This window comes from Sus scrofa, chromosome 6 (assembly GCF_054392235.1).
Source record: "Sus scrofa isolate SSC_HxYL_T2T_F1_AM1 chromosome 6, Sscrofa_HxYL_maternal_Yorkshire_Landrace_v2.0, whole genome shotgun sequence".
Classification (NCBI taxonomy): Eukaryota; Metazoa; Chordata; class Mammalia; order Artiodactyla; family Suidae; genus Sus; species Sus scrofa.
The window spans coordinates 69,544,852-69,569,499 of NC_139388.1; the positions used below are offsets into that span (position 1 = coordinate 69,544,852).

At 65.8% G+C, this 24,648-nt stretch overlaps 1 protein-coding gene across 13 annotated transcripts; it reads left to right on the plus strand.

Moving 5' to 3' along the window:
* The first annotated feature begins 721 nt into the window (after window positions 1–721).
* ARHGEF16 (Rho guanine nucleotide exchange factor 16) lies at window positions 722–22,475 on the plus strand. Of its 13 annotated transcripts, none has more exons than XR_014805095.1 (15): window positions 722–851; window positions 8,809–9,390; window positions 10,988–11,033; window positions 12,236–12,405; window positions 13,904–14,030; window positions 14,395–14,555; window positions 17,184–17,336; window positions 17,476–17,605; window positions 18,443–18,517; window positions 18,800–18,892; window positions 19,237–19,388; window positions 19,603–19,791; window positions 20,596–20,669; window positions 21,206–21,337; window positions 21,831–22,475. XR_014805095.1 is itself a non-coding variant. In XM_084958898.1 (15 exons), the coding sequence occupies exons 7-15, from the start codon at window positions 16,984–16,986 to the stop codon at window positions 21,968–21,970; spliced, it is 1,308 nt and encodes a 435-aa protein (XP_084815024.1). In that variant the 5' UTR covers window positions 722–851; window positions 8,809–9,390; window positions 10,988–11,033; window positions 12,236–12,405; window positions 13,904–14,030; window positions 14,395–15,542; window positions 15,895–16,983; the 3' UTR covers window positions 21,971–22,475. The 13 variants fall into 13 exon arrangements, 11 of the variants coding, with proteins under 11 accessions (XP_084815024.1, XP_084815021.1, XP_084815022.1 ...); XM_084958898.1 differs by having other exon boundaries at window positions 14,395–15,542; window positions 15,895–17,336; window positions 21,236–21,337; XM_084958895.1 differs by having other exon boundaries at window positions 21,236–21,337.
* The last annotated feature ends 2,173 nt before the right edge of the window (window positions 22,476–24,648 follow it).

Below are 24,648 nucleotides of genomic sequence, written 5' to 3' on the forward strand. Positions count from 1 at the left end.
ATGGGTCTTGGGAGGTAGTGAGCTCCCCATCCTGGAGGTATCCAAGCAGAGGCAGGATGTCAGCTGCCTTGGTCTGGGTTGGGGGTCAAGGTATCTGTTTTGGCCCCTCCCCCAACACCCTCTTCCACTGCCAGAGGGCTCCTTCCACCAGATCTGATCACGTTGAATCTTTGCTTGAACCCTGAGTGGCTGTGGTTTTGTCTGTCTCCCGCTGCGGTGAGCTCGCTGAGGGCAGAGACCACGTCGCAGAGCTCGGGGCTGCATCTCCGACGCCTACACAGTCGTCAGCCCACAGCAGTGGCTCGGTAAACCCCCAAGAGTAAAGGAGGCAGGAAAGCAGCAGGAGGCGGCAGCAGCGCCCAGACTAGAATTCAGGGCTGCAGTGGGGAGAGCTGGGGAGCCAGGCAGAACCGCCCCCCTGGGGACGGCCGGCCCCACGGTGGGAGGTTGTGGTGGGCGCCCGCCAAGGGCTGTTCCGGAGTGGCGAGTGGCGCAGCCTCCAGTGAGGGCCTCGGAGGCCAAGCCCACTCAGCCGTGGGTCACATGGGTGCTGACCAGCCAGGTGGGGACAGTGACGCAGCCAGCACGGCCAGGTACCTGGGGCACGCCCAGCCGTTCCCTCCGCCCAGCCCGGGCCCTGCCCACCTGGCCGCCCACCTGGTGGGGCGGGACCGAGCCATCACCTCCCGCAGGGCCGCACAGGAAGTGGGAGGGCGGGGACAAGGAGGGACCAAGTGCCGGGATAGAGGCCAGGCCCGGAACGGCGCCCGGCCAGGGCGCGGAGCTTGGAGGCTGGAGCGGCCCCACATCGCCGCTGTGCTTGTTGCTCCTTCCTCCACCCCAGCGCGCAGGTAAGCCTGGGGGACAGGTGAGGGGGGAACAAGTGAGGCTGGGGGACAGGCGAGGGGGAACAGGTAAGCCTGGGAAGGGACGGGTGAGCCTTGGGGAAGGGGCTGGCCACCCCAAGGGCACATTTCCTCCCCTCACTTTTCCTGCTGGCCCCGCGCCGGGGGCCACGACAGTTTCCAGCTCCCTCCCTCCCTCCGCAGCGGCTGGACCTGGAGCCCCTGACCCCACCCCCTTCTGTCCTCTGAGCCCTGGGGGAAAGGGGCGCTTCCAGCCCCCAGGGGAGCTCTGCAGCTGGAGCTCCCACTGAGGCTTCTGCACTGTGAGACCTTCCAAAGCCCCAAAAAGGCAGTGGGGGGTGAGGTGGGGTCCCCGGCGGGGGGGTCCCCTAGAAACAACCTCCCAGCAGCTGAAGAATCTGCTGCCAAACTGCTTGGACCCCAAGAAAGTGGAGCCTTCTCCCCACCTGCGAGAGCCGGCCCTCCCCACCCTGGAGGGCGGACCCAGCAGCGGGAGGTCCCAGGCTGCCTCCTGCGAAGGAGGGAGGGGAGGGGGGTTAGGCTCCCGAAGGGCAGGGCTGGACGGACGCCTGCCTTAGCTGCCCAACCTCTGCTTCTGCACCTGGGAAGCAAGGGTCCCTTTAGAGCTGGGAGTGGACCTCAACCCAACATCGGCCGGGCTGCCAGGAGGGAGTCTACAGGGAACTCTGCATCCAACAGCCCTCTGTCCTGGGGGTGAGGGGGCTGCACCTCCTGGCGTCGGGATTTGGGGACACTGGCCAACGAGGCCAGGCTACGCAGGGCCTGCTGGGGAGAGCACGAGCACCCCAACCCTGTCTACCCAGCATCCCGAGGTCAGGACCCCAGGTCCAAATCCCCACTCCTTGTGACCTAGACTGAGGCTTCTAGGCCTCAGTTTCCAGCTCTGTGAAGTGGGGGTGCTTAGAGGGTGCTGATTCAGCTGCAGCCCTGCCGATGCCCGCGGGCTGCGGAGGAGAGTCTGTGAGGGGCAGGCAGTGGGCACCGCCCGCAGAGCCCCCACACCCACCCCGCCTGGACACCTGCAGGGAGGAGCTATGGGGGGGTCCTTGTTCCTCAAGGGCTCTGGTCCCCAGGGGGCGTCTCTGAGCCCACACAGGAGGAAACTGGGTGCAGAGGTAAGTGGCGCGAAGCAGCTTGACAGGCCCTGAGATGCCAGGCTGCGTGTCACGGGCACAGCCCCTCCCTTCGTCTGGGTCCCGGAAATTTAGTTTCGGTTTCTGAATGGATCTCACCGCTTTGCCTCCTCTGCCCACGCCAGTGACCGCGCGCGCTTAGGGACCCGCCGCAGCAGCAGCACCTTTTTTCCTGAGAGTCACCCCCGGCCCCTGGCCCGATGGGGCAGTGATCTGGGTCAGGCCGGGGGCCTGGCTCCCTGCCCGGCTCTCTGCTGACCTGCAGCCTGACCCAGCAGGTCACATTCCCCCCACACCTGGTTTCCTCACCCGGCAGAGGGGGAGAATACCCCCCCAGAAGCTCAGCCGGGACAGAAAACAGGGGGGCAGGGAGGCGTTTGGAGGCTCCCCATGGGTCAGCTGATTTCTGACCGAGTCGGGGCTCTGATTGCTCATCTGGGGCTTCTTTGGGGAAACACCATGGGTGCCAGCCTGGTACTGCAGCTGGGTTGGGGCATCTGGACTCAGAGACAGGAGTGGGAGCTGGGGGTGGGCCTATCTGGGGGGCACTGGGGGCCGAGCCGGGAAGGTGGCCTCTGTGATGACAGCCCTGCCTGGGTGCCAAGAGACTTCTGCTCGGGGTGGGAGGGGCCCAGGGCAGGCCACCGTCCCTCCCCTCTGCCAGGCTGTGTCCGGGGCTGAGGGCGGCCAGGTGGGTTTTCTGGCCTTGACGTGGCGGGTGAGTCCAGGTAGCCAAGCTGAGGTTTCCCCACCTGAGCCCTGCAGACGTTTGATCTATGACCCCCTGCGGGCATCCTGGGCGCTGCTGTAAGTTCTGAGCAGCCTCCCAGGGCTCTGCCCACAAGAGGCAGCACAGCTGCGACCACCAAGAATGTCCCCAGGCACTGCTGAGCATCCCCGGGGACCAAGCCACTCCGGTTGAGAGCCCCCCGCTGCCCCCGGCCACCTTGCAGGTGAAACTGTTTGCTGTGCACTTCACAAAGCCAAATCCTGCCCCAAATTCCATGTGACTCCGTGTTTCGAACTTTTGACCCGACAGAATTATCCAAGCACAGGGCACCATGGCGGGTCAGATCTGCCTTGGCAAAGGTGGGGTCGTGGGCTCAGTGCCGGAGGCCAAGCCCCATGGGCAGGGTCGCGTCAGCCGGACCTAGAGACAGACGCCCCAAGGATGGAGGTGCTGTGGTTACCTCACCCGAGTGGCGGCAGGTCCCATACTCAGGGCACTTAGGGTCCTGGTGGCTGTGAGAGCCACAGGCTCAGGCCGGGAGAATCGTGCTTCTTCGGAGGGGGGCCGGCGGCACTGAGCCTACTGGGGTCCCTGGAAGCCCATCTGAGGCTCTGGGCTGCTGTGCTGCCGGGCTGCCAGGGGCCCTTGGAGCCAGGCCATCCTGAAACCAGCACTGGGCCAGGTGCAGCTTAGGACCAGACAGGCCGAGTTGGTCACCAGAGGCTGCCAGAGACCTCCCTGCCTCCACCTGCTGACCCCCAGGCCACTGCTCCTCCCCCCGGAGTCCCACGTGCCCCTTCCCTGGCCTGCACGTGTGCCCACAACGCCAGGACAGGCTGCTTAGTGGCAAAGGAAAGAGCTCGTGCCGGGCTTCCCCCACTCAACCCAAGGGGCCCTCCCCAGCCCACCCTGAGCAGAGGCAGCTGGACGCTCCCAGAAGGTGGTGGACACTGGTCTGGAGCCCCTGAGGCTCTGCCCTGGAGGATTCTGCTCGCTTGGAGCCGAGTACCGTGTGGGTTAGAGGCACGGAATGCCAGGGCCTCTTCAGGAAACCGCTCCAGAAGTGGAGAGCCGGTGCCCATGACAGCAGCCTTCCCTGTGGGAACTGAGCCCCACTGCTTGTGGGGACATGAGCAGGAAGCTGCCCAGCTCCTGAAGGACACACAGACTCAGAGAGACACGGACAGACTGCTGCTATGGGCGTCTGGGGAGGTTTGCAGGTGAGGGGGGGAGAGCAGACTTGCCTCTGTGGCTCAAGTGCTCCCTGCATGGGGTCTGGCCTCTCTCGGCGACATCGATGCCCAGAGAGCACAGCCAGCACTGAATCTGTGCCCTCGGACCTCCCCTGCCCTGCCTGCAGGACACCAGGCATAGGCCAGCGTCCAGCGAGGACACTGAAAGGGACACGTCTGAGCCCCTCTGCTGGAGGAGAAGCCACCAGACACAGACTGGTGGGGAGTCCCAAAAAGCCTGCCAGGCAGAAGCGTGTGCTCACGTGTGTGTGCTCAGAGGGCACACCAGCCTCCTGCCAGCACACACCTGTCTCCTAAACCGAAGGCTATAGCTGGCCGGCACCACCAGGCGTTTGAGGAAAGCCTGGGGCCCGGGATGGAGCTGAGAAGAAGGAGGAAAATCGTGTGCAGAGGAGCTGGGCCAGGAACAGAAAGAAACCCGTTCAAGAGAAAATGGAATCAGAACCCCTGACACTGAACAGGGATGTGGCATCCACGGCATCCATGAAATAAGAACAGGCTGCTGCGAATAAAGACTAGGAGAGTGCTCCTTGTAAGATGGTGCAAAGAGCTATAACGTCAGTGGAAAGGAAGACAACTCCCACCGCGGACAGGAGGGAGGAGAGACAACAGCAAGGATGTGTGGGTCGGCTCAGCGGTTTCAGTGCTCGGTAACAGCTCTTCCAGAAATAGGCCAGAGCAAACAGAGGTGAGAGAAATTCTCAGAGAAATAGCCACGGAGGAGTTCCCATCATGGTGCAGCGGAAATGAATCCGACTAGGAACCAGGAGGTTGCGGGTTCGATCCCTGGCCTCGCTCGGTGGGGTAAGGATCCGGCATTGCCGTGAGCTGTGGTGCAGGTCGCAGACGCGGCTCGGATCCTGCGTGGCTGTGGCTGTGGTGTAGACCGGTGGCTACAGCTCCCATTCAACCCCTAGCCTGGGAACCTCCATATGCCATGGGTGCGGCCCTAAAAAGACAAAAACCAAAAACAAACAAACAAAAAAGAAACAGCAGTGGGAAACCTCCGAACCTAAAACAGGTTGGGAGAGGGCACGAGCTCGGGGAGTGGACACGGATCCGCCGCCGTCAGCCCGTCCCCGTGGGCGTCAGTGCCCGCGGGTCAATCGGGGCGCACCCACCCTCTGCGGGCCGAGCTGGGGTGAGCCAGTCGAGAGCCGAGGAGGCGAGTGGGGCCAGCGCCGATGTCTCACCAGCACTGAAAGCCAGGAGGCAAGAGAAGCGGGCTTCTCCATCCGGAAGAAAATCATTTCTGATGGGACTCTAAACGCAGCCCATCCCCGCAGAGAGAAAGGCAGAAAGAAGGCATTTTCAGAGAAAGACCCCCCTCCCTCTCGAAGCTGGGGGTGGGGAGAGGAGAGGACCAGGATGCAGGGAGGGGGACAGGGGGCCGAGCTCCAGCCCCCAAAGCAGGGAAGGGAGGGCCCGGGGAGAGAGGCCAGGGTCTCTGGGTAAACAGACTGATGCTTGACCCTCTAGAGCGTGCCATCCTGATGCCCAGAGCAGGGGTGCTGGGACACACGGGGGAGAAGGAGTAACAGGAGGAAAGGCAGCCGGTAAATAAGAGGGAATTATTAACAAGAGGGAGGCAGCCGGGCTGCGCTAACGCAAACACCCACGGGCCATGGCTGTGCCGGCCAGGCCTTGTCCACGGGGCCAGAGAGGCAGGCCTGCGGCCGGGACATGGCCAAGTGGCGGGCTGGGCCTTGTTTGGAAATGGAGGGAAGGCCGCGGAGTGGGGCAGGGAGGCATGGAGAGGACGCCTGTCTTTGATGATAAGGCTCTAGGCGGTATTTGACCTTTGAACCTATGCCCTGGTAGGTAGCTCAGGGATAAACCAAAGCCTTGGAGGAAGAAGCCAGTGGCCCTGAGATGCCTTAACTCCAGGAGCCCGGGGCCTGGAGCTCTGGCAGAGCGGGGCAGCTGCCCACGCCCCTGGCACGGTGCCCCTCTCCTCCAGGCCTGGTCCTGGCTGGTGGCGCCCGAGGCCTGAGGGTGTGGCTGTCGTGCTTGGAACGGAGCTCACGCCCGGCCACGGCTGGCTGGACAGGATCCGTCTGGCACGTTCTGGCTCCTGAGCAGACTTTGCCCTCTCCTGGGAGTGGCCCTGCCACTGGCGGGGTCTGGGGCCCCAGAGGAGGTGGGGGAGGAAGACCAGCGTGGGGGCGGGGTGGGCGGGGGTCACGGGTGCCGCAGTCCCTGTGTGGGCCCCTCAGTGCCACCTGGACATTAGAACGCGGGAAATACCCTGCGGCTCAGAAAGAAGGACTCAGGGGCTGGACGTCTCCAGGATGCCCATCTGGGTCATCTTGCTTTGGCGTGCAAACAGGAGAACCTGCAATGAGCCCCTTTCTTGGCCAGGCCTGCATGACCTGCAGGTTAAGGCTGGGCGGGCGATGCGGGCTGGGGCAGACCCGCCCTCAGCTGCCGGCTCCCCAGGAGGCCCCAGGGTGGCTGCTGCTGTCCTCGTCCTCGGCCTGGTGACTCAGAATGTCCCCAGGAATGCGTGGGCCGTCCTCCCGTGTGGGGGTGGCCAGGGCTCCAGGCCAGCCCCGCCCTGCTGGCCTGGAGGCAGAGCCGCACACACCTTCCTGGGATGGTCTGAGCCGAGAACCCGTGAGCTGGGATGGCAGAGCGGGGCGGGCAGGCAGCCAGGCTTCCGGGTGCCCCTGCCCAGGTCGCTTCTACTGTGCCGGGATTTAGGCCGCCCCGTGCAGCCAACTCTGCCTGGGCTCCCGTCCGAGGGGTCCCTGGAGCTTGGAACCTCCCAGTGGGAGAGGAACCCAGAGGCAAGGCTGCGCGTGTGAGGTGGGCTCGGGCTGGGACCTGCGGGCAGGCTCTGGAACAAACGCTGGTCCCCTGGCAGTACCCACCCTCCCAGGCCTGGCCACCCCTGCTGCGTGCCCCCATGGAGGAGAGGGCGGTCACACCTCCTCCCCCAGAGCGGTGGCGAACTCTGAGCCGAGGCTCCCGTCCCCGCTAGGCCCCTGGTGACCTGGAGCCTCCGCTCTTCCACCTGAAAAATGGGCCTCCACCCTCACCCAGCCCTTAGGATTATAGCGTTCACAGGTTCTGCGTGGGTGAGGAGCGTCTGAACGCTGGGTCTCCTTGTTTCTACTCTAAGATGAGAGGAAAGTTCTGGGAGCGAGTTCTCTCCAGGTTACGACACTTTAATCCTGCAAAGTTCTCCCCTTGTCGCTGCTCCTCTGGAGGCTCCTAGATGGCCATCTATTCAGCACCGGCTTGGTCACCACGACACCGTGGCCCCTCGGCTGCCAGGCCCCCTTCATGCACTCTGCCTGTGAGCTCACCCCCCTGCAGGAGGTGGGGGATTATCACTGTGCCCATTTTACAGATTTTGAAACCAAGGCACAGAGAGCAGCAGGGGAAGCAATGGTGGTGACGGGAGAGCAGACCCTCAGCGTGGACTGGTCAGTGGCCAGAGGCTAGTGCCCACGAAGCCCAGGGTGTGACAGGTAGTGGTGACAGGCTGCCAGCCAGGATGCGCCAGCTTGTGCTGCAGCGATAAATAGCGACACCAGGTGCTTAGAGACCCTGGGTCCAGAGGGCTCATCCCAGTCACTCGGGGCGTCCCAGGTGGGGGCTCCATCCCCACGCACTCCTGCAGCACCCCACAGGGAAAGGCATGGGGGGGCACACGCAGTGGCCTCTGAGGTTTCTGCCCCGGAGGGTCACACGTCCTTGCGTTCGGCCCTGCCTGTGCAGGAAGGACGAAAGCGGGAAATGCTGGTGGACACACGCAGGACAGGCCGCATCACTTCACACGGGGCTGCCTGCTGCTGTGGGGGCTGCTAGGCCGGCCGGGGCTGGAGGGCGGGCGGTGGGTGAGACTGGAGAGGGTGGAGGGGTCCGGATGGGAGCAAGCTGCCGGGAGGTGCTGGCTGGCCCATCCGAGGGGCACAGAGGGATGGGCAGACCTCGGGGGGGGGGGTCACAGGCTGTAGAGATAGGCATGCAGCGGCAACGTGCGCTGGGCCTCGGGCTCAGGGTCAGAGCCGAGCTCTCCAAATGCCCCCCTCCCTCGCTGGTTACCCGCATAGGCAGTGACTGCTCTGCAAGACCTGAGACGACGGTTGACCGTTCGTAGGAAGTGTGGGGAAATGGGGACATGTCGTGGACACACAGGAAAGCAGTGTAGACAGCCGGCCATCCCTGCTGCCTCTGTGCGCAGCAGCTCTGAGTCAGGGATCAGAGCCTGGTTCCAAGCCCTCATGTGCTGCGTCTCCAGGGGGCCAGCCCCTGGCCTCTGCATGAGGATGCAGCAGCCCATGTCTCTTGGGTTGGGAGGGAAAAGCAGCTCAGCCAGCCCAGGAGCCCAGCCCTGCCTGCCCTGGTTGCTGGGGTCAGGCCAGGGCAGGGACGCAGCCAGGCTGTCTGACGCAGGCCTCAGGCAAGTCCAGCTGGTGGCACTCTTCATTGTCCTCACGGTCAACAGCTGATTCCAGTCCAGGCCTGTGGGGTCCCAGGTCCACGCACCCCACGCTGCCCCACCCTTACAGCCCCCGCAGCAGGGGAGCAGGGGGGCCTCACGGGCCGTCTCTGTGCCGGCTGCTCCCAGCTGGTCCCCAGAGCTCAGACGCCCCGTCCTCAGGCCCAGTCCTGGCAGCCCGGGTCCCTGAAAGCCCAAGACCTGCTCTGACCTTCCCGGGGAGTCCCAGGGACCGCGGGCAATGCGACGGCCCGCTCTGCTCCAGGCTGCGAAACCAGCCTTTGGGCACTGTGCCCTGGCCACCGTATCTCGGGCTCTGGCTGCAGGAGCGCCCCTCACTTCTCCCCCTCCCCAGGACCTGCAGCCACTCAGCATGTCCCAGCGGCACTCCGACAGCTCCCTGGAGGAGAAGCTCCTAGAATACCGCTTCCACTCGGAGCTGCGGCTGGACGCCCAGGGAAACCCAGCCTCCACGCTCCCAATGGTCCGGGGCTCCCTGCGCAGCAAGAGCAACGCGGCCTTCCAGCCCGACTCCCCCGAGGCCCAGGCACCGAGGGCCGTCGTCCTGAGCACGCAGAGCCCGGCAGCCCTCAAGATGGGCACACAGCAGCTGATCCCCAGGAGCCTGGCCGTGTCCAGCAAGGCCAAGACCCCCGCCCGCCACCAGAGCTTCGGGGCAGCCATGCTCAGCAAGGAGGCTGCCCGGCGGGACCCCCGCCTCCTCTCGGCCCCCAGCTTCTCCCTGGACGACATGGACGTGGACACGGGTTCTGGGGGGGTGCTGAGACGGAACCTGCGGAACCAATCCTACCGGGCGGCCATGAAGGGCTTGGGGACCCCGGGAGCCGGGGGGGGGCCCGTCCAGCTCAGCCCCAAGCTCCAGGCTCTGGCCGAGGAGCCCAGCCAGCCTCCTGCTCGGTACGCGGCCAAAAATAAGGTAGGGGACCCATCCTCCTGGGCAACAGGGCCTTGGGGACGTGGGGGCAGGGAGGCGCCACACCTCACGTCACCTTCATCAGGCAGCCGCTCCTCCTTGTGCGGGGCATGTTAATTCTGGTTAAGCCACGCCAGGCTCTGAAAGAATGTGAATGTCCTCATTTTATAGGTGAAGCCCCTGGGACTCAGCCACAGCTGGGAGTGGAGCCTGGGGAGGGGGACCAGCCCTTCTCCGAGTCCCTCTGAGCCCCGAGGGGGAGCTGGCCCATCTAAAGGACAGATTTCAGTGAGGGCTTTGCAGCAGCCACTGCCCTGGGCTCCTATCGGGAACCCAGGAGGGCTGGTGGCAGCTCAGGTCTGATGCTCCCCGGCAGGCTCTCCCTCTCTGCCTTGCCCAACAGTGGCTCAGGGCTCTGTGCCCATGGGTGCCATCCTGGTAGCCTCCTGACCACGGGTTCCTGCCTGGACCCTGAGCCGTGACCCTGGTCTGGGGAGAAGCCCAGACCACCCGTGAGAATGCCAGTGACCCAGCATGCAGATGAGCGGGGTGGGGAGCCACCGTTCTCAGGCCTGGGAGGTGGGACACCGCCCTGGTGCCTGCCTGAGACCCTGACCTTGGCCCTCCGCGCCCCTCTGGGGCCATCGCTCCATTCACCTTGATTCATGTGTCCGGCCAACACTTCCTGAGCCCTTCGTCCCCCGTGGGCAGACCCCGCAAGAGTTCCCAGGATGGTGGGGTGCAGGGGATGTGGGGGTACTGTGGGCCGGGCAGGGGGTGCTCAGGGTGCCGAGAGTACAGAGGGGCTCCCTGGGGGGAGGGGCCTGAGGAAAAGAGGGTTAAATTGGAGGCCTGTACACAGGGTGGCAGAGGCAGGGGGAGGGGAGAGGCAGCAGCAGACGCCTGGCCTAGAGGCCAAAGGGGCGGGGGCACTGGGGGTACAGGGCCGGGGTTGGGGGCTGCGCCAGGTGTGGCTGGGAGCCCCACCTGTCCCAGGGCAGCACGGGGAGTATTCAGGCCCCAACTTGTTGCAAGAAACCAGCTCCTGCTTCCCTGGAATCCTTGCAACTGCGAGGTGTGGGGCCCCAAGAGCCCTGCCCTCCCACTCGCCCCCACAGCCCCACTGGGCCTGACACCAACCTGCCAGCCACTGCTCTTCCTGCCACCCCAGGTCCTAGGCTTGTGGGGTCCTGTGCATGTCCCCAGCTCCCACCTGAGCCCCCCTGTCAGCCGTCTCCCTACTGCACACATCCTGCCTCGTCTTTCCTCCAGGCCCAGCACCAACGCCCCACTTCCCTGACACCCCCACTGGACCCGCCTCCACCTCCAGGCAGCCCTCGGCCACCTGCCCCACCTGCTCTGATGCCCCGCCCACCCCGTCCTGCCTACCCTGGCCTCCACCTGGTAGCCCTAGGTCCCTTGTGAAGCTGACATTATTGAGCACCTTCTGCTTGCCCGGCAGAGCCCCTGCCCCTGGGCGCAGCACAAGCGCTGCGCAGCAGGCATCTCCAGGTCTCCAGGCACGGGGTGGAGTTGGGGATGGCTGCAGACCCCGCCCACCCCCCTCCCGCTGACTGCAGGGTCTCTTCTCTCCGCACAGAAAACGCTGGGGCGCAAACGTGCACACAAGGGCTCCTTCAAAGACGGTGAGTGAGGCCAAGGGGGGACTTGGGCAGCTCTGCGGCCATGCTGGGCCAGGGGCACCCTCATGGCATCCAGGGGGGCAGCTCTCATGGAGGAGGGGGGCATCCTGGGGGGACAGCTCTCACGAGGGTGTCCTGGGAGGGTAGCTCTGATGGGGGAGGGGGCATCCTAGGGGAGGTAGCTTTCGTGAGGGGGGGGGCGTCCTTGGTGGGGGGTGGAGGGTCTGGGTGCAGCAGCACAGAGAACATGCTGAGTGGGATCCGTCCAGGGGCTGAAGGGCCTGCTGGCCCATCTGACTGTGCAGCTCCGATGGATCTAGAAAGTTCCCTGGGACTCTCTGCTACCCCAGAGGGGGGCAGACCGAGCCCCCACTCACCCCCAGGAGATGCCTGTCGAGCATACCATGCATGCTCCAGGCCCTGCCAGTGGGACCAAGGCCAGACAGAGGGCCCTGGGCCTGGGGTGCAGACATGGAGCCCACAGGGAGCCAGCGTTAGAGGCTGGGGGTGGGAGTGACAGCTGGGCCCAGAGCAGTGCATTCAGCCTACGGGGGGGTCCGATGCCAGTGGGCCCCATGGGAGCTGGAGGGGAAGCGCCCACTCAGCCAGGAGGGAGCACCCAGTTGGGTTGGGGTGTCTCCAGGCAGGAAGGGCACCAGCTCCCTGCCAGCCCCGACCACAGACCCAGGAGAGGGGAGGGTGAGGGTCAGGGCCTCCTGCCCTAGGAGACCAGCAGTGGTGCCCCTGGTCTCAGAGCCACAAGAGTGGGGCCAGAGGGGTTTCTCCCAGGGCTCAGAGGCCCCTGAGCCCTGCACCTGCTGGTGTGGCCACTGCGCAGCCAGAGAGCAGGCAGCTGCAGGGCGGGTTGGGGCTCTCGGGAACCAGCCTCCAGGGCCCTGGGTGGCCTGGGCACAGCCCCACCCAAGCCCCCTCCCCCCAGGCTATGCAGTTTGGCCCCTAAAGCTCTTAGTTGTCGGCCCAGCCCCGTCAAAGGTGCCACATTCTGCATCGGGACGCCACCCCTGCCCCAGGCTGGGCTAGCACAGCCATGGGAGCCAGCCGGCCGGAGGGGAGCCTGCTCTGGGGGGCCCTGCGCTGCCTGGTGCTCTCGGGGGCTCCTCGGGAGGACTCAGCCTGCGGGCTCCCAGTGCGGCAGGGCCGCTCAGAGCCACCAGGCTCACAGGTGACACGCCCCCTCTCCCCAGATCCCAGGTTGTACCAGGAGATCCGGGAGCGAGGCCTGAACACCAGCCATGAGTCTGACGATGACTTGCTTGATGAGACCCCCAGCTCTGAGGGGCCCCAGAAGGTGGACACCCCCATCGTGGTCAAGAGCTACCGGCCCCCCCAGATCACCTGGAGCCAGCTCCCAGAGGTAGGCTGGGCTGGTGGCAAGAGGCCCTTCTGAGCCCAGGTGGTCCTCTCAGTGTGGGAGGGCCTCCCAGGGCACCCCGTCTCCGCCCACCTTGCAGGGGCGTCTCCCTCCTGGTGCCTCAGAGCCCTGCCCTGGGGGGCACCTTGGGGGGGGGTGCTGTGGGGAGAGAGCAGTTAGAGACGTGTGCCATCCATGTATATGTGACGCGCTTCCCACAGGGGGCCTCGCACCCTCTGCTTCCTGCTCAGGCTGACCTGCCAGGAGCTGTGGGCACAGGGGACACCCCCCCAAGGGCGCTGCCCCCAGAAAGTGCCAGGAGGGTCAAGTGAGGAAGCAGGCAGGGAAGGGAGGGGCCGGGCCAGAGCCACGTGCCACTACCAAGCCAGCCCCCCACTTCTCCCACATGTGAAAATGGGGCTGGTCCCTGTCCCACAGGGCTGTGGGGTCTCTGTGGAGAGCGTGGCTGGGGCAGAGGCCCTGGCGCTCTAAGCAAGCACCTAGGGGTGCAGCTGCCACTGCCCCAGGAGGACGCAACTGGCCACGGGGCCAACAGACTCCTGACCCTGTCCCTTGGGGGCCCAGGGAGGGAGCTGCAGTGGGGGCTGTGGGCGTGGTGGGCAGCAGGGTAGGGGGTGGGAACCTGGCTCCTCGTTCCATCTGCAGTACCACAGGGCCCCTCATTTGCACCCCATGGGGCATGGGACAGGCCACGGCACTGCGCCCGCCCTCCCAGCTCCATGACACGGTATAGGGGGACGGCGGGCCAACGAGAAGGTCTGGAAAGGCACATTTATCCCCACCTGCCAGGTACCAGCTGGGTGAGCTCCCAGGTCGGGGGCGGGGTCCAGGGCACTGCAACCTAGAAAGGCTGCCAGAGACCCCGCCCCCATCACCTGAGCTCAGAGAGGCCCAGCCAAGCCTCTGGGCTGCAGGGCTTATGGGGTCTTCCCTCCAAGCCCAGGTGCTGCCCAGCCCAGTGGGAAGGGGAGCGAGAGTCGGGTGGCCCTGGTCCTGCCAGCGGGTGCCCGAGGGCAGGCTCTGCAGGGACTCAGCAGGCAGCCTGGGGTCAGGGACCTGAGGGGTGGTGAGCTGGGGCAGTGAGCCATGCGGGAAGAGTGTCACCCCTTCCTCTGGGGAAGGGTAGTCGCAGCCCTGCCCCCAGCATGCCCGTCAGCTTTCCCAGGTGGCTCTGTGCCTCTCCACCCCCGGGGAGCTCCATGGGACAGAGTGCCGCCCCCTCCAACCCTTGGGTGCTGGCCTTTCCCGCTGGACACCCATTCTCTTCCTCAGCTGCCCTGGGGCTCTTCGGAGCAGGTGTGCCTGCAGGAAGGTTTCCACCAAGAGGAAGAGATGTGGGTGACGGGACAGGGCAGGGACAGGCCAGCTCAGATGTCCCCCTGTGCTGAGCAGTGTGAGAGCCGCCCCTGGTGTCCCACGAGGGGCGGCTCTGCCCGGCCAGCCCGGCTCCCGCCTTCCCTGGCATCTCCCGTCCACACAGACCCTGGTCCAGTGGGAGGGTGAGCCTCTGGGATCTGCACGCCATGACCCCGGGCCTGTGCCGTCCTCAGGTGGTGGAGTTGGGCATCCTGGACAAGCTGCCAGCGGAGGAGCGCAAGAGGCAGGAGGTAGGGGGTGGACCCGGGGCGTGGACCTGCTTCTGACACATGGCAGGGGGGCAGGGGGCAGGAGCGGGACGACAGCTATGGTCACGTCACACATTCACCTGCTGGCTGCCTCCGGGCCCGGTGCTCAGCGCTGACTGATGCCCTGGGCGGGGGCAGGGGTGGGGGAGGCTGGATGGGACTACCATGACCCCCTCTTCGGACAAGGGCGGGGTCCTGGCCAGCATCACAGATCCTAAGTGGCCGGGCCACGGTGCAAACCCAGGCGTCAAGCTCTCGTCCCCATGGCTGTGCTGACGGCCCTGGCCAGGGTCCTGTCGGGGGCCAAGCTGCGGCCCGCCCCAGCATCCGCTCTGCTCTCACCCAGGCCATCTTCGAGATCCTCACGTCCGAGTTCTCCTACCAACACAGCCTCAGCATCCTAGTGGCCGAGTTTCTGCAGTCCAGGGAGCTGCGGGCAACCATGACCCAGACGGAACACCACCACCTCTTCTCCAACATCACGGACGTCCTGAGCGCCAGCCAGAGGTGAGGCTGGGGCACCTCGGCCTGCCTGTGCGGAGGGAAGGCCCAGAGATGCCCTGGGCACTGGCGAGGGAGGACAGGAACGCAAGAGCCCTACAGCTGTCAAGAGAGCTGGCCCTGGGGACAGGCAGGCACAGAGGGCCAGGGACAAGGCGAGGAGTCCCCAGAGGCCAGGGTGGGCAGGAGGAAGGCTGGAGTTGCAGCACCAGCTCATGTTCCACCCGGAGGTGTCCGGTGCCCGGCCCAGGGCTCTGGTTGCAGGGCTGGAAGGTGGAGGAGGGGCTGGGTGAGCAGCTGCCAGCCTGCCTGAGCCTGTGCAGGTGCACACCTCTGTGCAGATGCATGCCTGTGTCTGCATGCCTGTGTGTGTGTGTGCATGTCTGCATGTGTGTGCATGTGTTTGGGTGCATGCATGTGTGCGGTGTGCATGTGTGTGAGCATCGTGTGCATGTGTGTATGTGTGCGTGCGTGCCTGTGTGTACATTGTGTAGGCATTTATGTGTGTGTCTGTGTGAGCATGTGTGTGTGCATACGTGTGTACATGTGTTTGTCACTCCCATGGAAGGCACAGTCCAGTAGCCCTGGTGTGGATCCTGCCCCCCACTGCCCTAGGCGACCCCACAACCCCCCCCCCGGCATCTCCCTGAGCCTCAGCATCCACTCCCCATAAGCCGGGGTGAGACGAGGGAGACAATGGAGCGATTCCCCCATGTCCGTGTCAGGCCCGCCCTGGCTGAGCCCCCCTCCCCCAGTCTGCAGCTCCAGCCCCGGGCTTTAGGGCTGTCTTGTCCCCAGAGGTGGGAGCTCCAGCAGAACCCCAGTGACCAGCCACGGGAAGCCCGCAGTCCCAGACTGGGCAGGGGACACTGGGATGGGGCTGCCCCTCCCCCAGCTCTGAGCCATGACTCTGTGTCCCCCGCGTGCCTGGAACCTGCCAGCTTGTGTTTGCTCCCACAAGGCCCCAGGCTGGCCATTACTATCCCCTGGAGGGTGCTCCAGCCTCCCCCCACCCCCTGAACAGAGCCCTGGCAGCCCTTAGCCATTCACAGCAGCCTCCCCGGGACTCAGTGCTTCTGTCAGCGGCTGAGGGCCAGTTCTCCCAGACTTTCTCAGAAGCCCCCCAAGTCACCCAGGAAGACAACCAGCCTGGCCCGTGTGTGTGTGTGTGTGTGTGTGTGTGTGTGTGTGTGTGTGGTCTGGCAGCTGTGCAGCCGAGCCTCCCTCTCAGGACAGGATGCAGGGTGGGGGGGCCCTCACCTGTTCCTGACGCCCTGCCCCCAAAGCGGGGTTCTCAGCGTGTTCCTGCTCACAAGGTGTGCAGCCCCCTGGGGGGTGGGGGGAGGATCAGGTCGGGGCCCGGTGAGCTGGGGCCGGGGGACCCCTGCCCACCTCCAAGCCGAGCCTCTTCCCCCTCACCAGCCTTGCTGGGATGATCAGAGCAGGAAGAGGGGGAGGGCTGGGGGGCACAGACTGGTGAGGTTGCCCAGACACAGGTCCTGGGGATGGGGGGTGGGCACAGACACAGGTCCCGGGGTGGGGGGGGGCAGATGGCGGGCCCTCAGTGTCCTCATAACTGAGGACCTGGGACTTCCTGCCCACCCTGTCCCCATCCCCCCACCCCGCCACCCCACCACTCTGCCACTCTGCCGGCTCCCTCCCCTCCCCCACCCTGGATGGGACAGGTAGTAAGGGCCCAGGTGGACTGGCTGTCTCTCCTGGTCACTCCCCAGGGAGGGGTATGGGCCACCTGGCTCCCGCGGGACTCTGCCCTCTGCCCTCTGTCGTATTTCCCCGTCAGGTCCGCTGCCCCGGGCCGTCCCAGGAGCCAGCTCAGCGGGCCTCTGATGCAGATGTTTGTAGCTTCGAGCCCAGGGTTGGGCTGAGGAACCAGCACCAGGGGGGCACCTCGGGCATAGGGCTTCTCAGAGGGGAGCTCTCGTGGTGGGAGGCCCCTGGCTGCTGCATCCAGGGCCTGGGGAGGTGGTGCGGCTCAGGGTCCAGCACCTTCCAGCTGAGCAGAACATGCTGGAGGCTCTGGCCGGCAGCTGACACACCCAGTGACCCGACTCGGGTCCAGCCAGGCCAGCCGCAGCACCAGTGGCTGCCTGTGAGAGCAGGACCCTGGCCAATGCTGGCCACACTCCCCGCATCCTGGTCTCCCTGGCTGAGGCCTGGGTGAGGGATGCACCTCAAAAGGTCCCAGCAGGAATGGGCAGCTGGCAATCGCCCACAAGGAGTCTGCCCGGAGCCCCGCCCTGGCCCTGAGCTGGGCAGAGGGTGCCCAGGCTTTGGGTGTATCCTGGCCGTTCTGACCCTAGTTCCGGGGAATCAAGTCAGAGTGGTGAGTTCCCTGTCCTTCCCTGATGCCAATTAAGAGTCTGTGCCAGGATCTAGCAGGGAGTGGCCTTGGATTTGGCCGTGGGAATATGCCATGGGTTCAGGTTTAGGGAGCTGTTTCCCTGGGAGGGCCCTGGGGCAGTGTCCCATCCCACCTGGGGCAGCCCACCTGCCCGGTGCCTGCTGCGGGGGCCTCTGGGAACCTCGCCGGGGGCCCATCTTGCGCGCATGCGTGTGTCGGGGCGGGGGCGTGAACAGGCCCCAGGGCGCCTGCTCCTCGCCCGCCCCCTGCAGGTTCTTCGAGGCCCTGGAGCAGCGGCACAAGGCACAGGTGTGCGTGGAGGACATCAGCGACATCCTGGAGGAGCACGCCGAGCGCCACTTCCACCCCTACGTCATCTACTGCTCCAACGAGCTCTACCAGCAGCGAGCCCTGCAGAGGCTGACGTGAGCCGCCCCGGGGGTGGGGGTGGGGGGGGGGGCCCTCGGGAGGAGCCCGCCCCACGTCTCGCCGCCTGGCTTCTGCAGCTTCCGCCTGATTTCTCTCCACGGCCCGGCCACACCTCCTTCCTGTTCTCTGTTGCAGAAGCAGCAACGCTGCCTTCCGAGAGGCCCTGCGGGAGATAGAGCAGCGGCCCGCGTGCGGCGGCCTCCCCATGATCTCCTTCCTGATCCTCCCCATGCAGAGGGTGACCCGGCTGCCACTCCTGGCGGACGTGAGTGCGCTGCCTGGGCCCTGCCCCGAGTGGGAGGCGGCCCGGGTGACACCTGCCCGCGCGCGCTGCTTCCTCCTGACCTTCTGCCCGCGCTCCTTCTGCGCTCCGGGCAGTTATGGGGACAATTGCAGGCTGGCTTTAACCGCCGCGATGACCACGGCTGCCATCGGCACTCTGCTGGGAGCTGTTGCCGCCCGTGGCAGATTTTTGTTGACTTACGTGGTGGTTCACGGGGTTCATTCGTGGCCTGAGTACCAGCCCGTGGCGCCCAGACCTTTGCCAAGCATAGGTCCTGTTGTTGCCGCCTCCTAACCTGCACCCCTCGGCTGGTTGTCCTGGGCCTGGGGTGGCCTGGCAACAACCACGGTCCCGTTTTGAGGACAGAGGGGCCCCAAGGGGCTCCCTGGAATGGCTCGTGCTCTGAGATGCCCCCTCATGGGGCAGAAGAGGCTCATGGGGGTGAAAGGTGCAGGGCACACACATGTACCCACACACATGCACACCCGAGCATCCACATGGCAGGAGCCCAGCTGAGCTGCGAGAGGCAGCATGTGGCCTGTGCTCAGTAGGTCAGTGTCCCAGGCAGACAGGACATCAGAGCTTCCCAGGTCCCCTGGGAAGTAGAGAAACAGGCTGCGGGGCCCCCAGGCTGGAATGAGACAGCCAAGGACTGGAAGGGCTGGGTCCAGGAGTGCCTGCTCCACCTTCCACCGACCCAGCTGGCCCAGCCTGGCGGGAGCCCTCTGGAGGCCCCCAGGGCCTGGCCTTGGCAGGGGTGCCCCGGAGCCAGGATGCAGGAGGGGACTGTGGCTTCTCACAGCAGCTGTCTTGCTGCAGACGCTCTGCCTCAAGACCCAGGGCCACCCCGAGAGGTACAAGGCCGCCAGCCGCGCCTTCAAGGCCATCAGCAAGGTGAGCGGGTCAGCCCGGCCCCACGTTCCACCCCCACCAGATGGCAGAGACCCTGGGGGCAGGGCAAGGGGCTTCCAGACTGTCCCTCCCAGGCTCCTGCTGATGGGGAAACTGAGGCCCAGAGGGGGTGGAGCTCACACACAGGGCAGGACTGGGACAGCCACACGGGCCGACCCCATGGGCATCCATCTGGGCTGGCCAGGAGCAGGGGCTGCCATGCACGGGTGGGGAGGGCCAGGCCACAGCCCATGGCAGCCGCTCTCATGTGCACACGCCCTGCAGCTGGTGAAGCAGTGCAACGAGGGGGCCCACAAGATGGAGCGTACGGAGCAGATGTACACGCTACACACACAGCTGGATTTCAGCAAGGTCAAGGTGGGTGGCCCTTGCCCAGGCCTGTCCCGCCCAGCTCTGTCTGAGGTCAGGGCACAGCCCCAGGTGTGCAGGCTGGAGAGGCCTCGGTGGGTGGGGGGAGGCACCTGTCCGGGTTCCTTGGCACCATCTGGGCCCCGGCCTGAGCGGAGCAGCCACTGGCGAGCTCTGCTGATGAATCGCCCTTTGTTCGGGGCCCGCACAATCGCCCTCTCCCTTCCATGGTCCAGCCCCAGGGAGGCGCCGTCACCCTGTTCTCAGAGGCAGGGCTCAGGCCTCGTCTGCGGGCAAGTGTCCCTGCTCTCACCCGGCCTGGGGACTCACCGTCTCTCTGCCCCGCCCCCCAGTCCCTCCCTCTGATCTCAGCCTCCCGCTGGCTGCTGAAGCGTGGGGAGCTCTTCGTGGTGGAAGAAACCGGGCTTTTCCGAAAACTCGCCAGCCGGCCGACCTGCTACCTGTTCCTGTTCAATGATGTCCTCGTGATCACCAAGAAGAAGAGGTGGGCCCGCCTGTGGGCACAGGGCTGCACGGCCCTGCAGTGGGCAGCGGGCAGCAGCTGCAGCCCCAGGGCCGGGGAAGTGGGCTGGGGCCGGCTCTAGGGAGCATCCTTCCGGCTGCCCAGCCCTTGGCTGCTGCAGGGGAGCCGGTGGGCGGGGGGCGCTTAGGCTGCCCACAGATCCCTGCAGCATCTGGCCGCCTCCTGTCTCCTGCAGTGAGGACAGCTTTGTGGTCCAGGACTATGCCCAGATGGACCACATCCAGGTGCAGAAGATGGAGCCCTCGGAGGCCTCTCTGCCGGGGGGCGGCAGCCGCAGCTCCTCTGTGCCACACCCCTTCCAGCTGACGCTGCTGCACAACAGCGAGGGCCGCCAGGAAAAGATCCTGCTGTCCTCGGACTCCGCGTAAGACGGGAACCTCCACAAGGGCGCCCCTGAGAGCTCCGTGGGGACGGGACGTGTGGCCCAGTGTTGCCAGGCGCTGCACCATGCCAGGGACAGTCTGTCATCAGCCCACACTCCTGGGAGGGGGACGTACCAGCCGCAAAATGCGCAGCTGAACATTTGTCCATGTGCCCAAGGGGTGAGGACTGAGCAGAAACGCTGGCAGAGAAGGGAGGGCAGGTGGGGGCTGGTGCGGAAGCCTGGCAAGGTGTCCCAGAGGGCAGCTCCTGCACGGGTGGTACAAAGGCCCTGGGGCAGAAGGCTCCTGCCAGGAGGACAGCCAGCGGGCCTGGAGCACAGGGTGGAGGCTGTGGGGGTGGTGAGGTCAGAATGTGGCGGCCAGGGCACAGAAAGACGCTGGCCAGGTCTCCCCACTTCCTCCAGCAGGGCCCCCTTCCCAGGGGAAAGGCCAGGGCTGAGCGTTTCCAACAGTGCACCCTCGGGGGCAGGGCGGTCTGGCTGCTGGGGGTGCAGCTGCTGCCTGACTCTGGCCCTGGGCAGGTGTGAGTCGGGGGAGGCCTGCCTGCTTCTCCTGATGTGCCTCAGTGGGTTGGGGGCACCCGAGGGGCTGCCCGCTTACGCCAGCTCAGAGCCCGCCCACCAAAGGGCACCCAGGCGTGAGCCTTCCTCCCACTGCCTGTCCCTCCTTGAGGGCCGTGGCAGGGGCTCAGGAACCCCCCGATCTTCCCACAACGCCACGGGGAGGGGTGGGAAGCAAAGGTGGCCAGTGGTGGCATCGGCCACGTTCACCTTCTCCACCCCCAGGAGTGACCGGGCGCGGTGGATCACGGCACTTACGTACCGGGAGAGGCAGGGGCAGGGCCCCAGCAACAAAGGAGGTGAGCGGGGCTCACGGCCCCTTCCCGGCCCCGGGCAGGGGTGGCCTGAAGGGGAGAGACGCTGTACAGCCGTCTGTGCACCCCGCAGCCTGCCCCCAGGGTGACCTGCAAGGTTTGGGCCCAGCCCCCCGTATGTGTGTGCGTCTGGGCACGCAGACCCAGCACTGTCTCGGGGCCTCGCCCTCCCTGCCCTGGGGTGACAGCACTGCCCAGTAGCTGGGAAAATTGAGGCTAAAGAGCTGGAGGGGGCCATCCAGTGGAGCTGTCACCCCAGCCCTGGCCTGGCCGGTCCCTTAGAAGCCGGGAGCGCCCTCTGCTGGTGCTGGGCGCTTTGGCCCCAAAAGCAGGAGCAGCAAGTCCAGCAGCCTGTGGAGGGTCCCTGCTTTCGTGGGAGGGGAGCTGCCACGTGACCGTGTGTGGGCCACACGGGGTCCCTGGGCCCCACTGAGACCAGACCCCGGCAGGGGGTGTTGGGATGGCGCCCTGCCCGATGCAGGGCTGCAGAGCGCTTGGCCCCGCCCCCCTCCCTGTGACAGCTGCTGCCAACGTCTGCCTCCCGCCCCCAGACCTGCTCCAGGTGGAGGTCACCAAGGCCTACTTGGCCAAGCAGGTGGACGAGATCACGCTGCAGCAGGCAGACGTGGTCCTGATCCTGCAGCAGGAGGATGGTAAGTACGTGGCGGGGACAGGCCTGGGAGGACGGGCGTGGGGCAGGCAGGAGGGGCCGGGCAGGCCGGTGCTGAGTGAGTCTGGGGGCCCCCGCAGGGATCCAGAGCACGCTGGCATGGGCAGTTGCCTCCAGCCCCCCCCAGAAGCTGTCACTGCCTGTGCTCGCGGTGGGCCCGCTGCCAAGGCCCTCTTGGGCACCCTCCCTCAAGGACATGGCCAAATGTCCCTGAGGATCCAAAGTGGGTTCTTGGTCACTCTGAGTCCTAAGGGGGAGGAGGGTGGCCCCTGCAGTGTAGAGGCCAAGCACCTGATGGGAGACCAGGAGTCCATGTGACCTTGAGCACTGCCCCTGGGGTAGGGTCAGGGGAGGCGAGGGGTCAGGGGTCACCTCCACGGGATGCCCAGCTCTGGCATCTCCTGGGACAGCAGCTCCGAGGGCTCGGGGTGGCGACATTGGGGCCCTGCTCTCACGCACCCTGTGTCTGGGTCCAGGTTGGTTCTATGGTGAGAGGCTGCGGGATGGAGAGACGGGCTGGTTCCCCGAGGACTTTGCCCAGAGTATCACCAGCCGCGTGGCCGTGGAGGGCAACGTGCGCAGGATGGAGCGGCTGCGGGTGGAGACGGACGTGTAGCCGGGTCTGCCAAGCGCCTCTCCAGCCAGGCTGCATTGGTGCAGCTCTAGTCCACACTCCTGCAAGTGGCCGTGCCCATCTCCAAGGAGTGCAGGGGGCTTGCCCAGGGGGCCTGGAAGGTCCCTCGTCTCCCCAAGGTCCCAAGGGCTGTGGCACGGGCTCTGGACACTTCCAAGGAGGAAGGTCACATGGCCTCCAGAGGAGCCTCCCCAGGCCAGCACAGGAGCAGCCCTGACCCCAGGCTGTGTCCCAGGAGGAGCCCGGCCTGGCCGTGCCCTCCCCAGCTCCCAGCCGCCCCCCAGTGCACTCACAAGACAGCTGTGCCCTGGACATGTGATAGAAAGTGGCCCTGAGAGCAGGAATGACCTCATGCAGTCCCCCTCCTGCCCCAGCCTGGAGTGCCCAGGACTGCCCCATGTTCCCAGAGGAGGGCCAGCTGCAGGGAGGTGACCCTGTGGTGCCAGCACTGAAACTGATTTTTGAGACATTAAAGTATTTCTTAACACCTGGGTTTGCACATTGGTGAGCCCAGATGAGGCCAAGCCAGTCCCTTTGCAATCCCCGAGGTGCCGAGGAATGAATTGCACCCGCTTCGCGGTCACCTGTGCTAGTCCTTGGCCCCGTCCATCTGTCTGTCTGGAGCATCATGGGCAAGGTCGTCCCCATGGAGCCCTTTGCGGTTCAGCCTGGCCAGTAGGCCTGGGGACTTGGGGACAAGGCAGAGCCTCTGGGGTGTCCCCCATCCCTCACCGCCCTCCTGGCCCCACCTCCCAGCTGGTGTACTCCCCAGGACCCCTGGGATGTGCAGGTGGGGAGAGGTGGCCTGGCCCTGGGCTGGGGAAGAAGGGTCTGCTGCTGGGGAGGGGGTGATGGCGCACCTGGGTGGCCGGTGCTGCAGGGCCAGGAGCCAGAGGGACAGATTCATGCTCCCAGCAGCCCCAGCCACCCCGGCCAGCCCTTGCAATTCCCACTCACACGCCAGCCTTCCTCTGACACCCTGTCCAATCCAGATGGGGCCCTGTCTTCCTCATGAAAGCTGGGGTGTGGATCCCCCCTGCTGACCAGAACTGGGTGGGGAGAAGGCCCGCCCTCTGCCCTTTCCATCCCTGGGGCTGGCTGGGGTGGGCAGGGGAGGAGCCAGCAGGGCAGGGGGCGGGCAGGGCGGGACAGAGGGGCTGGAGCTGATGGAACCAGGTGGTGGAGGGGTTGGGCACCAGGAGGGAGGGGCAGCTCCTCCCCATTAAGCTCCCAGGTGACCTCGGGCCACTGGAAGGGCCATGCCCAGGTCAGAGCCCATGCAGGGCCATCCCGAGTGGGGGATCTGTGGGAGGGGGGATGGGAGTGGGGTCACCGGAGATCAGGCTCAGCTCCTCCTACTTCCTGGACAGGTAGAAATCTGGGGCCTCCCTTTTCTCACCTGGGAGCTAACTGCTCTTCCTGGAGCTGCTGTGGGGAAAGCTGGTGACCCAGGGGAGGCACAGGGGTGTGTGTGTGTGTGCACACGCCCCAGGCAGGAGGCGTGGGCAGCACCTGTGCGTGAGCCTAGCTGCCCTGTCACCCACCTGCTCCTTCTGACCATGGACCCCTGACTCCGGGGCAGGGCAGCCCACCCCCTCCTTTGCTGGGTACGTTTTCAGAGCAGAGTGGGTCTGAAAAGCCCCGGGAACGTCCCTGCTTTAGTGACCCGGGGCCAGCGACCTCAGCTCGGTTTCCTTCTGCAATGTGGATGTGGGCTCTTGACCACACAAGCAGGGGGTCAGAATGTTTAGCACAGAGGGTGCCCAGGACCCTTGGGAGGGGCTGCCACCGGGGGCGGGGCTGTTGGGGGTGGCTGGGTCCACCGGGGAGGCCAGACCAGGCCAGCGCAGGACAAGGACGCTTCCAGCAGAAGCAGGAAGTGCAGGCCGGCTGCAGCGAGGCCTGGAGGGGCCAAGGCAGAGGGTGGGGGGGCGTCACAGTTAGAAGGCTCAGGCTCCCCCCAGCACCAGCGGGACTCTTCCCAGGGGCCTCTGCTCAACCTTGGGTCCAGCCCTGGGGGCTCAGGAGCCATGACCCCCTCCAGCAGAGCAGGGCCAGCTGAGACCCTCCCCACCCTCAGCCCGAGGGTGCTTGGACCTGCCTTATGCCAAGCTGGTCCTCTTAGGACAGCAGGTGGCCTCCGTGTTGGTGTCAGGTGACACTGCCCCCTCCAGATAACGGGTCCCGCAGAGGACCCTGCCACACCTGCTTGGCTGAGGAGGGGGCTCAGGAGGCAGGGCCTATCTAGCTCACCCCTCCTCCCAGCCACCTGCACGGCCCCCCTGTTGCAAGTGGGGAAACTGAGGCCAGAAGACCCTCTGCCCCCTGCTGAGGTCAGTGGGCTTGTGGCAGGGGGCGTCAATGGCTTCCCAGGACCCCAGCCAACCCCAGCCAAGTCTGTGCCCAGATAGGGTCCAGTGGTATCAGACTGAGGTGTCCCAGCCTCCCGCAGGGGCCTCTCCCCTCGGGGCACCAGGGTGGACATGACTGGGGGGACAGGGGACAGTGGTGGCCAGTACCCCTTCCCCAGAGCCGCTGTGGGCATCTCAGTGCCTACCCTGGAGTGGCAGTGGGCACCCTCCTTGGGGAGGTGGGAGCAAGGTGTGTGAGGGCCCCCGGAGCACAGGGGCCAGGGGTGAGGGGTCACACAGCTGGACTGC